This window comes from Lactuca sativa, chromosome 8 (assembly GCF_002870075.4).
Source record: "Lactuca sativa cultivar Salinas chromosome 8, Lsat_Salinas_v11, whole genome shotgun sequence".
In the NCBI taxonomy this organism is placed as follows: domain Eukaryota; kingdom Viridiplantae; phylum Streptophyta; class Magnoliopsida; order Asterales; family Asteraceae; genus Lactuca; species Lactuca sativa.
Window position 1 is genome coordinate 138506769 of NC_056630.2, and position 16108 is coordinate 138522876.

Consider the following 16108-nt stretch of genomic DNA (forward strand, 5'->3'; position numbering starts at 1 on the left):
AAGAAGAGGGATGTAGTAATCTTATTGCAAATTTATGAAGGTAGGTAAAACAATTCACCAATTTCAATATATGAAATTCCTTGATCTTTTGTGATTCATTGAATCTTATCAATGTCATGTTTAATCTCAGATTATGCTCTTCTATTTGTGACTGGGATGCCGATGATCAAAAACAAGATGTGAATAACCATGCAAACACGCTTGAAAACCTCGATGCTATTTATCGTCTCTAATTAATGTGTCAGTTAACCACACACACTCTATTAACAATGACAGTTTTTGAGATGCCCATCATTTCTCTTTAAAGTCTCTATTAGTGTGTCAGTTAACAACACACGCTCCACTAACGACATATTAAAGTATGATGTGCGTTTTCATGGATTAGTATACTTTTCACATTTTCCTAAAGTAACTATAGTGAGATTTTTAAAGAATGTTCTGGTACTTTTATATCATTATGCTTTTAGTGAGATTATGTCTTATCAAATCCATTCAACTAATGACCCTCCACCATACAAGGGAGTGGTGGGTGAGAGTGGACACCCAATGACGGTCATTTTATTGGCCGCTTACTTATACCCCCATATAGTATTGCTCCGTGAATGAGACGTACTAGCGATTTGACTGACTTGACTTATGTATATAATATATTAAACTTTTAATAGTATATATAAGGTGTATTTTAAAATTTTTTAAAATATAAGGTTTAAATATTAATTATCTAAATTAAAACTTTTAATTAATTAATATTAAATCAATTGTGATTTATCTTTATCTTTTAATTAAACAATTAATTAAATTAATTAAATCGGCTAGGGATTAAATATTTATTTAAATCAAACAATTAATAAAATCAAATTTAATCCTAATCCAAACCCTTCTAATTTTAGAAAATTAAAGTTGGGTTTATAAGGTTTTAATTATTCAAATTTTAAGGCTTTTAAAATAATAATTAAAGAAACAAGATAGAACCCTAAATGAGCTCCCCCGTTTTCGAAAATAGGGTTAGGGAGGCTAGGGTTTCAAGAAACCCTATCAAAATTGAAAATCATGGCCACTAGGGTTTAATTTCTTTAAACCATAATTTTTATCTTTTCACTATTATGCGCAACCGAATAGAAAACTATGGTTACCACTGATGGGTTTTATAGGTTATAATAAAACATGCGGCAAAAAAACTTAACCCTTATGTTCACATGCAACCTATTTGGATCTAAGTTTTCTCTATTGATAGCAACAATCTATGAACACCAAGAACCCTAATATAATTAAAAGTTATAATGGACTAGGGTTTACATACCTTCTTGATTATTGTTGTAAAAAATAAACTAAATCCTTCTTCAAAGAGCTCTTAGAAAGCAAACACCAAAAATCTAATGTCTCTGATGGTTTGTACCAAAAACCTAGCAATTAGAACACTTGAGTAAAAAGGAGAGGGGATGATATTTTTGGTTATCCTTCTTAGAATTGGAGTGGCTGACAATCATAGGCTAAGGGTCCTATTTATAGATGATAGGAAAACCCTAGATAATCCTAATCTGAAATAAAATAATATTATATCAAATCTTGACTTTATCTAGTTTCCTTATTATCCATGTTATCCACATGGAATAATCTAGAAATCCTAAGGATCAAACCAAATTTCGTCCAACCTTAGGGACGTTCTAGAATCATTCTCTTGTTCAACTATTAAACAATTATAGCTTAGGTCCTTGCACTTTTAATTAATCCACTTAATCTTAAAGTTAATTCCAATTAATTTTGATTAATTATTAATTAAATAATACTATTTCTAATTAATATATTAAACTCATAATATATTAACAAACCATTCATTGCTATTTATTAATCACATAATAAATCCATAATCAACATCTTTCTCCAAAAGTCATTATAATCAATTACTAGTTTTTAGGGAAACCTAAAATGACTTTGCTTTTAATTCAAGTATATATCAATTTAGTTATTGTCTTAGACACCTAATCCAACAACACCTTGTACGTCTAACACCTTGTATGTCTAAGTCTATCATGGTTGGAAATGGTGCTATCATACCGACTAATTTTATAGGCAACAATACACTACCGTTTTCTAACAATAAGTTCATTTTACATTGTCGACTAGGTAAACAACGTTGTCTCAAGTTTCCTAAGTTTGTTTCCAAAACTTCTCGTGTGTTTGAATTAGTGCATTCTGACTTTTGGACATATCCTTTTTTTAGTATAAGTGGTTTTCAATACTATATCATATTTTTGGATGATTTTTCTCATTTTTTGTGGGGGTTTCCATTATGCTTAAAATTTGATGGTTTCTCTGTTTTTTGCAAATTTCACTCCTTTGTCAAAAATCAATTCAAATGTGACATCCAATCTTTTCAATGTGATAATGGTCGTGAATTCAACAACCAATCTCTTCTCTACTTGTTTCACTCAAATGACATTCAAATGCGTTGTTCTTGTCCCTACATGTCCCAACAAAATGGGAAGGCGGAATGCTCCATTCACACCATTAATAAACTTGTGCTCATATTAATAATCTTGTGCTCATATATCTCTTTCAATCTTCTCTTCCTCCCAAGTTTTGGGTTGAAGCTCTCCTTTCTTTCGTTCATACCATTAATCTTCTCCATACTCCCACGCTTGACTTCAAAACCCCATTTGAAGTCCTTTTTGGTCACTCTCCGTCTTACACTCACTTATGCGTATTTGGTTGTCTATGTCACCCCAATACATCGGCTACCGCTCAACACAAACTTTCTCCACAATCTTCTGCTTGTGTCTATCTTGACCATGCATCTGATTATAGAGGTCATCGCTGCCTTGACCTGCTTACTCGACATCTCATCATTTCCATGTCATTTTTTATGAAGACCATTTCCTATTATCAGATTTTCATCAACCCCTTCCACCAAGGACTATGACTATCCTTTCTTCGATGATGACACCGTTCCTATCCTGGCTACTTTTCCTACCATCACCCCCCTCGCTTCCCACTTCTGAACCCAAGAGCACCTCTCCTGCTTCACCTCTGCCCTCGGTTAAGCATCCTCACCCCTCGACTCCGTCTCCTTCACACCCTTCAAACACCCACCCTATGGTTACTCATGCTCGTACTGGTTCTATGAAGCCTCGTTAACTTATGAACCTTTCTGTGGTTTCTAATATATCTCCTATTCCTCGTTCCACTCTTTAATCCTTGTGTGATCCAAATATGAAGTCTGTAATGGACTTTGAAATGGATGCTTTACACTCTAACCACACATGGGATCTCGTTCCTCGCCCCTCTAGAGCCGACATTATCGGATATCGATGACTATATCACCACAAATTTGACAGTAATGGAAAACTTGACCACTACAAAGGTCGCATTGTTGCTCAAGGTTTCTCTCAACAACTGGGTCTTGACTTTGATGACACGTCAACCCTGTCATTAAACATACTACTATTTGTACCGTTCTTAGCATTTATGTCTCTCAAAACTGGCCTATACATCAAATTTATGCTAAAAATGCCTTTCTTCATGGCGATCTCACCAAAGAGGTCTATATGAAGCAGCCTCCAGGCTACGTCCATCTTGATCTTCCTTACCATGTGTGTCATTTACAAAAGGCTCTCTACAGCCTGAAACAATCCCCTCGAGCGTGGTATCAAAGTTTCGATGTATACATTTCTTCCACCGATTTCTTTAGTAGTCGCTCTGACAGTTCTCTCTTTGTCTATCGTCGCGGCCCCAATACATACTATCTTTTCCTTTATGTTGATGACATTATCCTCACTACCTCTGCTCCTACCCTCATCACGCAAGTTATCTCTTGCATCTCTTCTGAATTTTCCATGACCGATCGTGGAACTCTTTCCTTATTTCTTGGCATTTTTGCTACTCAGACCGCCTTTGGTCTCAACTTCTCTTAGATCTCTTTTGCCAAGGAGATTCTTACTTGTGTCGATATGACAACCTGCAATTCGTGCAACACCCCTACGAACACCAAGCCTAAATTTTTAGGCTTTGGTACTCATGTAGACGATCCTACTCTTTATCGAAGCCTGGCTAGGGCCCTTCAATATCAGACCTTCATGCGACCGAATATCGCTTATGCTATTCAACATATCTGCCTCTTCATGCATGATCCACACGAACCACAATTCCTTGCCCTCAAGAGGATCCAACATTATTTGCAAGGCACACTCTCACATGGTCTCTACTTTTGTCCATCTTATGTTGATCGTTTGGTTTCGTATTTTGATGTTGATTGGGTCGGGTGTCCTTCGACACACTGGTCAACTTCTGGGTTCTGTGTCTATATCGGGGACAATCTCATTTCTTGGTCCTCGAAGCGTTAACACGTTTTGTCTAGGTCTACCGCTGAAGTCGAGTATAGGGGTAGCTAATGTCGTTGCTGAAGCCGCCTGGATTCAAATTATATTACTCGAGTTGTCTTGCCCTCTAAAACGCACAATGATAGTGTTTTGTGACAATGTGAGTGCCATGTATTTGGCCTCAAACCTGGTTTAGCACCAAGGAACAAAACATGTGGAAATTGACTTACATTTTGTTAAGGAACATGTTGCCATTAACATATTTACGTTTTAAATGTTCCATCCGTGCACCATTTGCTGATATATTTACTAAAAGCCTACCTACACAACTATTTCTTAATTTTAGAAACAATTTAAACATTTGTGAGCTCCTGCTCAAACTGAGGGGGAGTGTTAGATTATATATGTTTTATCATTATTTGTAGTGTAGGGTGCCTCGTTAGGACGAGACTGTGTTTTTGTCTCGTTGAAGATAACCAATTCAGACTTCGACCCATACCCAATAACCTAACATACTTGATACTTAATCACTTCAAATCTGATATTTAAACAATGCTCTTTTGTTATTTTCATTGCTTATCTTGTTTTTGTTGAATGCCCTCTCAAAACATAAACATCTTTTTACAAAGCCCGTATAAATAAATATACTAAAGTTTTAGGCTAGCTTTTGTTTTTTGTTCATGTAATTAACGTTTCTGTTAATAATTTTCGGTTGCAAACGTAAACTAACCAAACTATATTATTCAGATTGTTGTGTTAGTTGATCGATCATATTAAAAAAAATAAAAATACACTAACTAAAAATTGAGATTTGACGATAAGACTGGATGATTCAGATTATTGTAGTATTTTTCAGTATTTGCTAAGAAGGGGCTGGAGTTTTCGTCGTTTTTCAGTAGACAATCTGGCAAAAAGCATAGAGACGGTGTAGTAATTAAGACTAAAGAATTGGAATGTGTGAAGTCATCAGAGCCGTTGAAACAGTGACGTTGACTTTGTAGACGAGCACTGGCCTATTTTTCCATATGGGGGACCCACAATCCAACAACCATCCACATTTTTGTTTTTTAATTCATCCTAAACTAAAGATAGTACTATTGTGTGTAACGTATTATTCAGTAAACCAATAATCATAAAATGTATGTAAAATTAAGTTTATAGTTGATTTTAATTAAAGTTCATAATTTTAAAATGCGTATTTAAACATAAAAAAAAATCTAATTACATATCTGATCGGATTGTATAAAATATGAATCAACTTATTGATAAATATATTATCATTTAGTAAGCTAAATGTGTTTGTACTAAAATTATAGATTTATATTTTAGAAATTTAAAAATTGATTTTAAAATATATCTACTTAAATTAAATTATATTTAACGCATAGTTTGGCATCGAATAAGTTAGTTGTATAAAGTTATAAAAATTGAAGTGATTTATATTTGGTTTACAAGCCTGTTTATATTTTTTAGGTTGTGTTTGATTGACATCTAATAAGTTAAATTTTTAGTTAATATAATTGCAGAAAATTGAAGTGATTTATATTTGGTTACTTTATGAATTTAATCTTATATTAATTAAGGTTTTTCATTTGAGACATGACTGTTAATTTAATTTAAAAAACAAATATATATATATATATATATATATATATATATATATATATATATATATATATATATATATATATATATATATATATATATATAGAGAGAGAGAGAGAGAGAGAGAGAGAGAGCTTATAAAATATAAAATATATGGTTGTTATGTACTTTAAACTATAAAAAACTACATATTTTTAACAAAATGCAAACATTTTTATCATTTTTTTGCATCATCTATTAGAGTTTATGATAGACTTTGTATACATTTTTTTATGGAGTTTTAAAACTTTAATTTTGCACCACAAATCGCATATAAAATTATTTTACCAACTACCTATAAGTCTTTATATTGAAATTTAATACAAAAACTATAATGAAAGATCGGAAGTATTCATTAAAAAAACGAATAAACATTTTCTTATAACCCATTAAAAAGAACCATGCAAATATACATAGAGTACGTGTTGGAGGATAGTAGAGATCTAATAAAAACAATGTATTTGAAATACATAGATGCTCGAGATAAATCATGAAATTAGAAATAATATGAGTTCAAAATTATTAGAAAAACTAATAATAAAAGAAAATTGTGCTTTCTAATCTAAATGAACTCAAATTTAAGACAAAATTGCAAAAATGGTCCCTATGGTTGACAAATTTATGTGCTTTTGGTCCAAAACGAAATGTTGACGCACCACTGGTCCAAAATTGGATCTTTCTATTGTTTTTGGTCCCTATACACTTAAAATGACAGTTATGCCCTTATAATTTATATTTTTTATTTTCTTTAATTGTTGAAATACATAAACTAATTATATATATATATATATATATATATATATATATATATATATATATATATATATATATATATATATATATATATATATATATATATATTTAACTTAAAACTAAAAAATAAAAACAAATAACCCATTCCAGACTCTTATCTTAAAGAAGCCCTTCATCATCGGCTCCACCCTCATCACCGATATCTGAAACCACCATTATCAACAACTATTGTCGCCGGAGTTCACCTAGATCGCAATCACCACCACCTTTTCCAAAGACCTGGTTGCTAGACTCCCCACCCCACTACCATCACCAGTCGTCAGCATCGATACCGCCGGAAACCTTCACACCCCACTGATCTATTCGTGCATTGGGCAAGGAGTGATGAACTGGGCCAACAGAGACAGCAGGGGAATTTAAACCCCAAATCGAATCACCCACCAAACATGGAGCCTTCGGTGATGGGAGATCGATTGTAGAAGATGATAAAAAATTAGGTCAATACCTATTCTTTACCCACCACCAGCCGACTGCCACAACCATACAACCTCCACCAAGCTTCAATAGACCGCCATCACCGCCAATATTGGTTTCACCTTGTCCATTTTAGTCCACATCTGCTTCCTTTTGTCTGCCACCACCATCAAATCGAAGACCATCATAGCTTCCCCAACTCCATCTCCAACGACAAGCAATCGATTCAAGTCTTACTCTCGGTTGTTCTCTACTCCACTACGTACCTTACCACTGCAAGCTCATTCCTCTAAAATCTATTGAACCCCTCACTTTATCTCTTATCATTCTCTACACCACTACCGACTTTTAATTTTGGTTCCTGAAACAAGATTGGAAACGATTTTCAGATTCGATTTTAGAGGAGAATTTGAAACGAGGACTTCAGTTTTTGGATTTGATTTGGGGATTTAAGTGCGTTTGGGGCAGCGCCATCTTGAAGGCATATGAGATGGAGGTCTTAGAGATGTAGGAACCGGAAAATGTCCTCCATCATAAAAGGGTGGTCCGATGAAGTCATGCCGATGAAGCTAGTGTTCTAGAAGGTATGGTGGTGGTGTTGTGGGTTTGATTTTATTTTGGTGGAGGTTCCAGTTGGGAGGATGACATACAGAAAAAAGAAGAGAGAGAGAGAAAGAGAGTGTGTGTGTGTGTGTGTGGTGGGTTTATGTTGTTTTTGTTTTTCATTTTATTATAAGAATAGGAAAATAAATAAAAGAAATTAATATATAATTATTTAAGGGGCATATTAGTCATTTTAGGTGGGACGTGGACCAAAAACACAAGAAAATACAACCATATGGACCAAAACCACACAACGTATTTAAAATTGGATCAGTGGTACACCAACATTTCGTTTTGGACTAAAAACACATAAATTTGTCAACCACAGGGACCATTTTTGCAATTTTGTCAAAATTTAATGGTTCAATACATAATATTACATACATAACAACTATATATTTATTTTTCTTTTATTTATATATATAAACAAAATAAATAAATAAATAAAAACAATTATTATTCGATTTGATTGAACTATTAAAATTTTCCTTTGTAAATCAAAACAAATTTGAAATCCAAAATGATAATTAAATTTGAGTTATAATCCAAATATCCAATCTAATCAATCCAATGAGATCCAAATTGTTAATTTTGATAGTTAAAATTTTATCAGATATGGTTTGGACAACATTGTTTTCTTAATTCTTATTCTTCATCCTAACCTTTTTGTATAGTCAAGACTAGGGATTGAATTTAAAACCGAAAAATCGGACTGGAACAGGAATCGGAATCAGAACAATTGTTCATATATAGAATCGGTTCCGGCTCTGGGTTTAAAGAATGGTTTTATCCGGTTCCGGGTAATCTGGGGTTGAGCACATTGGGTCCGGGTAAACCAGGTTTAAGAACCGGAACCGGTGTTAGTAACCAGAATCACTTTTAGGGGCTGAAATTGATATTTGTGAAAATTTTAAATTATGAATATCTCATTCATTTAAAGTCGGATTGACATACAATTTTTTCCAACATGTAGTTCGAAATTTATACATGATTTTAGACTATAATTTTGTCAGTTTTGAGTTTATATTCAATGACTTACATTCCTTCAAAGTCAAGATATCAAAGCTGTAAGTTTTTAGATTTTCAACATTTTTGTATTTTGTGAAAATTTTAAAACATGCATATCTAATTCGTTTGAAGTCGGTTGAAATACGATTTTTCCCAACTTGTAGTTTAGAGTTTGTACATAAGTTTCGAATATAATTTTGTCATTTTTGGTTTAATATTCAATGGATTACAGTTCCTTAAAGTTGAGATATCAAAACTGAAAATTTTCTACTTTTCAGCTATTTGTTTTTATACTTTGTATTATATGAAAATTTTAAAACATACGTATCTCATTCGTCTAAAGTTGAATTAACATACGATTTTTTTTCCAGAGTATAATTTAGAGTTTTTATATGATTTTATATTATAATATTGTCAATTTTGGATTTATATTCAATGAGTTAGAGTCCCCCGAAATCGAGATATCAATATGAAAATTCTTAAAGTTCAACCCATATAAAAAAAATCCGTTTTTTTTCCCCGGGTTTTTTCGGTTCTAAACTCACTTTGTCCGGTTCCATCCTACCCACTTTGATGTTTCCGAGTTATCCGATTGTAGATTACTTATGTCTTTACCTGGTACCGTATCCGGAACCGAACTATATATACCGGTTAGGTTTCCGATTCCGATTCTACTCTGGTTCCATTACTTTCCATCACATTTGCATCCATTACTTCCGCTTACACGCTTGTCACCAATCGATGTAAACCGACCGATCCTTGACAACAGCAAGACCTTTTAGGTAACGTCCCCCTTCTGTTTTGGCTTTCCATACTTATATGCCTTTTTTCCCTGAAAGGTTTTCTATGGTTTCAAAATGTTCCTCTGATTTATATAGAATAAGATTCTCTTATTTTCTTTCTCTTTGGTTTGTTACAATGCATACAACATTTCTTTAGCCGTTGTTTTCAAATAAGGATAACATGCACGCCAGGTGTTTGTTAATATGCCTCATATTTGTTAACCGGTTGTTTCTTACTGTGGTGCACACCAACTGTTTGCTCTTTTGTTTCCTTGTCTTGTAACCAAATGTGAAATTTAAATGCTTTTCATGAACAGGTGAATATTAGCAATTACTTATTCCTTTGCTAGGGTGCACACCAACTGTTTGTTGTTTTGTCTCATGTCTATATTTGATTGTTTTTGTAGTTTGATTAAGTTATTCTAGCATTAGATAAAAAGAGGTCCACCTATATAACAAACCCCCCTGCCATGTCATGTTCATTTACACCAATACCAAAAGCTAAATAAAATAATAAAACAAACGTTTCAAGCTTAATAGGTTGGAACAACAGAAGTTGGCTGGTTTTACAAATATACTAAATAATAGGAAGATTATTGTTCAATCATAAAGCCAATCATGTATTACTGTTGCAGTTTCCAATTCCTTTATTTACCTAAAGCAAAAAACACACAACTTTTATTAATTTTGTTATTAAGTCAGTGTACTTTGAAATGAACCCATTTTTAGCAAACAACGTTTATTTATTTATTATTATAATATTATAACTCTTATTGTTTATTTACATATACGGAATTACGGATGTTAGAGGTTCACACAAATAAATATCTTGTTCTGTTAAGATGTAGTTAGATCTCTGTTTGCAACATTTACTGATTCCATTTACTTTGTGTATTTACAGAGAACAACATTAATCAAAAGGAAGAATCATGGATGGTATGTTGGTTCATTTTGTTTTTATTACATTACATATAAATATATGGAATGATTGGAAATTTGGAATGAATGTTCATTGTTCAGTCGATTCTCAACCAACAATGGAGGAAACGGTTCTTGTTGGAGATGATCTGATGTTAGGACCACCATCACCAATCATTCCACCTGAAATTGCTTCACATGTTCTTGAAGGTGTTAATTTGTGTGATGGGATTTTGAGAAACCTTTTTTTGTGTAAGTTTTTCATTTTCATTTCCCAGTTAATTAAATTTTCCCATTTTTCATCACAACTTATTGTTTGTGGCCTCTTCTCATTTATATACTTTAGGCCTCCAAGTTAATGATATAGAGCCATTTTGTCAAGAAGAGATCGCTTTGTATCGAGAATGTGCGGAGAAAAGGGTATACTTTTCCTTTTTTATTTTACATTTGCGATGATTTTGAATTGCTAAGATAAATATTAAATATGTTAGGATAAGGAACTAAGAAAACGTCTTCAAGGTAGCGAGTATAGATTAGGGTTATCAATGCCTTTAGATCAAGCAAAAGAAAGAGCTTCTCAACTAGAGTCCGAAACCACAACTTTAGAGAGGTATGTTATTATTTATTGTTAATGATTTAAATATTTTATTTTTAATTTTTTTTTATTTTATAACTTGCATTTGTAGGCGATTGATTCTTGCAAGTGGGATGGAAGGAGCAGAAGGGTTTCGCCAAAGATGGAGTTTACATGGTCGGCTTACAGATACCAAGTAAAATATTCAGTACCAATTTTATTAATTGTTGTACACTATACTTATTTATTTGATATATTTAATAATTAACGACCCACATATTATATATTTTCTGCAAATGGAAAATCAATCGGTCCATGACCATTAAAGACTTGAAAATCTGTAACATTAACATTCGTGGTCCAACCAAGTACCACTTATCGTACATTCTTGATGATATTATTTATTTTAAAAAATTTTGTGATTTCATTGCACATGTTATGCAGGAAAAGAACGGAGGCATTAAAGGAAGGACTTGAAAATAGGAAAAAAGATGATGAACCGGTTGCAGTGAGTGTTAAAGGTTCAACAGGAAAAAGATGGTTGTTTTGGTGAAAGTAGGAAAGACTATTATTTGATTACCTAACCCAAAATAATTATTTAAAAAAACAATACATGTTTATTTTTATTCAAATATTAAATGGTGTATGGGTAAAATGTTGGTTGAATGATTAAATAATTTTTTTTTTCTGGAGCAGTTGTTTAGAAATAAAGCTAATTAAAAGTTTAACAATTAAACAATCGTCATAAACTGAAATTACAAATGAATAAAAAAAAGTTACTACATATTTTGTAGCAAAATCTATTGTTTTGTGGGAAGAAGACAAGGGACGAACGACGAAAAAGGTACATGGGTCAGATTTTATCAGATCAGGATTTTAAAGTTATGATTTATTTGGAAATGAAAACCCATTTAAGAATATATATGAAATTCTTCCTTTTTCAAAAACCCGGATTGGACTTGGAAAAATTTTATCTGATACAACCGGGTTGGATCATATACAAACAATTCTTTTCCAAACCAATGGGATAATCATTTTTTTTTTTTTTTTTTTGTTGCTGCAAATTAGATTCAACTCCAACCAATATATACTTTTAAAAATACAAAAATAAAAACATGTGTATAGGCAGTTAGGTACAATACATTAAACTAGAAAATGAAATACGCTTCTTATATTGCGATTGAAGCTTCGTTCTCATGATCACATACTTATGAAATGCTAATCGTATTAACGCCATTGTCATACACAAGCAATGTGCCGCCTTTGCGAGTATTTGTTTGCATCATATCGAAAGGTCCCTTACTCACTTTGCAATCTGTCGGCACATGATTTCTCAATTTCGTGTTTCAGTTAGGGTTATAAAAAGTACCGTATCTTCTAATTTGGTCCCAATACACTTCACATGGGTTTGGTAATCGTCTTAGATTTTGTCTAAAAAAACCGTACAAACCAATCCGTTCTGGTTCAGACCGGAACTGTACAGACCAATCCGTTCTGGTTCAGTACCGGATCGGAACTGTACAAAACGGTCTGTTCAGGTTTAGTACCACACCGGACCACGCTCGTCCCTACTTGAAAATGAATATAATAAGAAAACCATGGAGGTTGAATGTTAATATCTTTTGCCCTTAGAGAAAGAGGGTAAAATCCAACAATCATCCAAAGTAGTCCTTTGTGATGCACCACTAAGGTACATAGTGCATGTGACATCAATTATGATTGTTTAGTCAAAGCTTCATATTATGTTTGTTTTCTTCCGAGTACCTTTTTCTAATGTTGCAGCTTTTTAAGTATAAAAACTTATATATGCATTGAGCTTACAGAGTCACAGAAGTAGAGAAAACCCTAAGATAATATCGAATTAAATCGATATAAAGAGATTTATAGGGAATACTCTAGTAATTATTAAAAGCTAAACTTTAAATTCAAAGGAATAGCATCCAAACAAAATGATATTAGAATTATTCATTATGTTTTATGACAATGTTAAAAGAATATATTTTATAGTAACGAATCACCACTGTTGCGTCATATTATGCAAGGTAGATATTCGTTTCAGATCAAGATTATTTTTATGAGACATGGAGACTTGTTTTTGCCACACATTCTGATAATAAGAAAGTAAAAATATAAAAAAAGATAGAAAAAATAGCTTGTATTAATTTTCGTCATTTCTAACATAAAAAATATATTTTAAAATTTATACATTTGTAATATTCTATAGACAAAAGTGCAAGTAAATTTTTTGCAAACATTATTTAATATAGACAAATTGTAGAAACAGACCCTCTAATTTGTACTTTTCTTTACACAAGATCCAAAATAGTTTTGATTTGTATAAATGGCTCTTATTTGAGAGTTTTGGTTTTGGTCATCAGTTGGTTTTACTCTATAAAATGTAGATTATATATTTTCAGTTAACTTTTAAGCAATGTTTGGCGTATGAGCTAAAAAGCTAGCTGTTAGCTGAAAAACTAGCTGTTAAATAAAAAGCTAGCTGATAGCTGAAAAACTAGTTGTTAAAAAATATCGTTTAGTAAAACTCGCTGAAAAATATAAAATTACATAAAATGACATGTAAGAGTATGCGTTTCTATAATTAATTTAGAGATATATTTGTAAAATTTTAAAAAAGCTTCTAAAAAACTAATCTAAATAGCTTTTCAAAAAACTAGCTTAAAAGTCACTTTTTTTACTTACCAAACACGACAACATAAAAAAATTTGCTTATCAGCTAGTTGTGGCGCGCCAAACATATGCTTGATAATATATATTTATATTATTTAGTAGGGGCCCACTTATACCATGTACATTCCAAGAACAACACGACAACCCACTCGTTTCCCACCTTAGAGTCCGACCAGCCCCTATAGTCTCCTCCGATGACACCAGCCTTTTTTCGGTAGGACAAAAACCAAAGCTAAAATACTAAATTAAAACAAAAACCAAAATCTATACGCCCTAAAATAACCGATCAATTCAAATTAGGGTTTACAACCTTTTCCATTCTTTCAAGTTCTTGAATTCGGATTCATGTTAGAGTTCCTGAATTTTGCAAAGATGCAAAGAGTTCGCGTTTCATCTCATCACGTCCCCGTACAAAAATTAGGCGATTCCCAAATGACATGATTTCCTAAATTCAAATTAGCATCAATTTAATATTGCCTACTTGATCATTTGATGGAATCAAAATTGAATTTTAAAGGTGATCCTTAATTTTGGTCTCCTCGATGATATTGCTTTAACCTCTCTTTTTTTTTTTTTTGGCTACCAGCCACCACCCATCCAGCTACAATAGTAGTGTGTAGGTTGTGATATTAATTATTCTGTAGCAAAAGAAGCATTCTTTTATACAAAGTGTTTGTGTGAATTATCTCAAGACATGGATGTAGTCAAAGTTGTAATAACAACCGGTCCTAGAGTCACCACTATCAAAATCAGAGACATTGTGGCTTATGCCGACTTCCCTGTATCTACTTTCACCGAAGAACAAATACTTTCATCGGATAAAGTTGTACCGATTCCACCTTCAAACGAACCAAGGTGCCCGGTTCTTGTCCACTCTCCCTTTACTTTTGGTGGATGATGAAGAACCCACCCACCTCTGTCAACAATAAATGGTGAAATATCATGAAGTTTGAGTGACCTTAGAAGAGAGGTTAAGGTAAATATGTCTTTCATGGTGGTGGTCGATATGAGGAGGGAGGGTAATATTGAGACGATGGTGGAGGAGGTGATGACAATGGTTGGTGCAATGGCGATGACGACGAAAATGTAGGGGCGGACCTAGGGGTGGTCCACGGTGGCACCGACAACCTCTAACTTTTCCGACTGTAGTGGAAAAGTTTTCGAAAATTTTCGAAAAATTTATTTTTTCAACTACCGTGCAACCCTTATCTCTCCTGTGCAACCCTACTGTAAAATCTTGCGTTCTTTCTCTATAGGAAGTTATTTAGGTTTAGGAAAAAATGACTTATTAAGGAAGAACCATTTTAATTCATCATAAACATTACAATTTACACATGATCTTCTTTTTTGCTATTTATTCCAACTCCAAAAATCAATATGCTTACCTTCAAAGCCAGTCACGTTTTTATTTTCCAAATGATTAGTAATGTGCAATAATGTCATCTAATAGCATAAATATCGTTGGCCTAAAAAAGACAACGAGTAAATGATAGTGAGCGTGGGCATTTAATATATTTTCCTCACACGTATTCATAAATTAGGTAGAAGAATATGGTTGATTTACGTAATGTTTTAAAGTCGCTTCTTGTATGGATGATTTCCGTAATGTTTTAAAATATCTCCTATCAAATTGTTTATGCCTTTTCTTAGGAGAAACAAATGCATATTAAAACTACAGCCCAATCAAGACCGTTTATTTATGGGAAATTGAGTAATCTAATATTTTTTTCTTTATTTAAAAAAATAATCATTATAAATTTGTTTTCGAAAAATAACCATCGTTTTGGAATGGACAATTCCAAAGGCTACTTCGAATTGTGTTCCTGGCTCGGCCCATCAATTACATTCCGGAATACGTATTCCGACTAATTCGATTTGTTCCAGATCTCGATTTAGAAAACCGAATTACGGATTTTATTTTGACACATTTCAGAAAAGTATGTACAAACCCATTCCGACACATTCTGGCCACTACTACATATTTGATAGTTAAACACCAAAGAAGATACGGTACATGATCTTGATGATCTAGTCGTTTTACGGGTAAGTAATTTATTCTTACACTTTTAGTAGTTTGAAACATCACTTATACTAACTTGCAAACCCGCAATTAACACAGATATTCTTATGACACTTAATGACATACCGTCACGTGAGACTATGTTCCGAAAGACCTATTTTAGAGGTGGTTAAATATTCATGCAGGGGGTAGAAGGGGATCCTTTACTTTTACATTATGTGTTTACCACGAAGTTATGACGAACTCTCGAAGCGAAGTAGAGAAAATGATTTTTGATATTGGGGGGTACGAGCCGTCTTTCGGGAAGAAAGAGTTCTATCTCCTCAAC

General features: G+C 32.9%; 1 protein-coding gene across 2 annotated transcripts; it reads left to right on the top strand.

The window, feature by feature from the left end:
- The first annotated feature begins 9434 nt into the window (after positions 1 to 9434).
- On the top strand, positions 9435 to 11760 carry LOC111907611 (uncharacterized). Of its 2 annotated transcripts, none has more exons than XM_023903404.2 (7): positions 9435 to 9580; positions 10482 to 10516; positions 10601 to 10750; positions 10845 to 10918; positions 10990 to 11108; positions 11185 to 11268; positions 11517 to 11760. In XM_023903404.2, the coding sequence occupies exons 2-7, from the start codon at positions 10510 to 10512 to the stop codon at positions 11623 to 11625; spliced, it is 543 nt and encodes a 180-aa protein (XP_023759172.1). In that variant the 5' UTR covers positions 9435 to 9580; positions 10482 to 10509; the 3' UTR covers positions 11626 to 11760. The 2 variants fall into 2 exon arrangements, with proteins under 2 accessions (XP_023759172.1, XP_023759173.1); XM_023903405.3 differs by lacking the exon at positions 9435 to 9580 and adding an exon at positions 9639 to 9897.
- Positions 11761 to 16108: the final 4348 nt, after the last annotated feature.

Excerpts from the sequence above, each read along its gene's own strand:
- LOC111907611 (XM_023903404.2), top strand. Across the intron at positions 10,919-10,989 it reads GAGAATGTGCGGAGAAAAGG|GATAAGGAACTAAGAAAACG; the intron begins GTATACTTTTCC and ends TAAATATGTTAG. Across the intron at positions 11,109-11,184 it reads GAAACCACAACTTTAGAGAG|GCGATTGATTCTTGCAAGTG; the intron begins GTATGTTATTAT and ends TTGCATTTGTAG.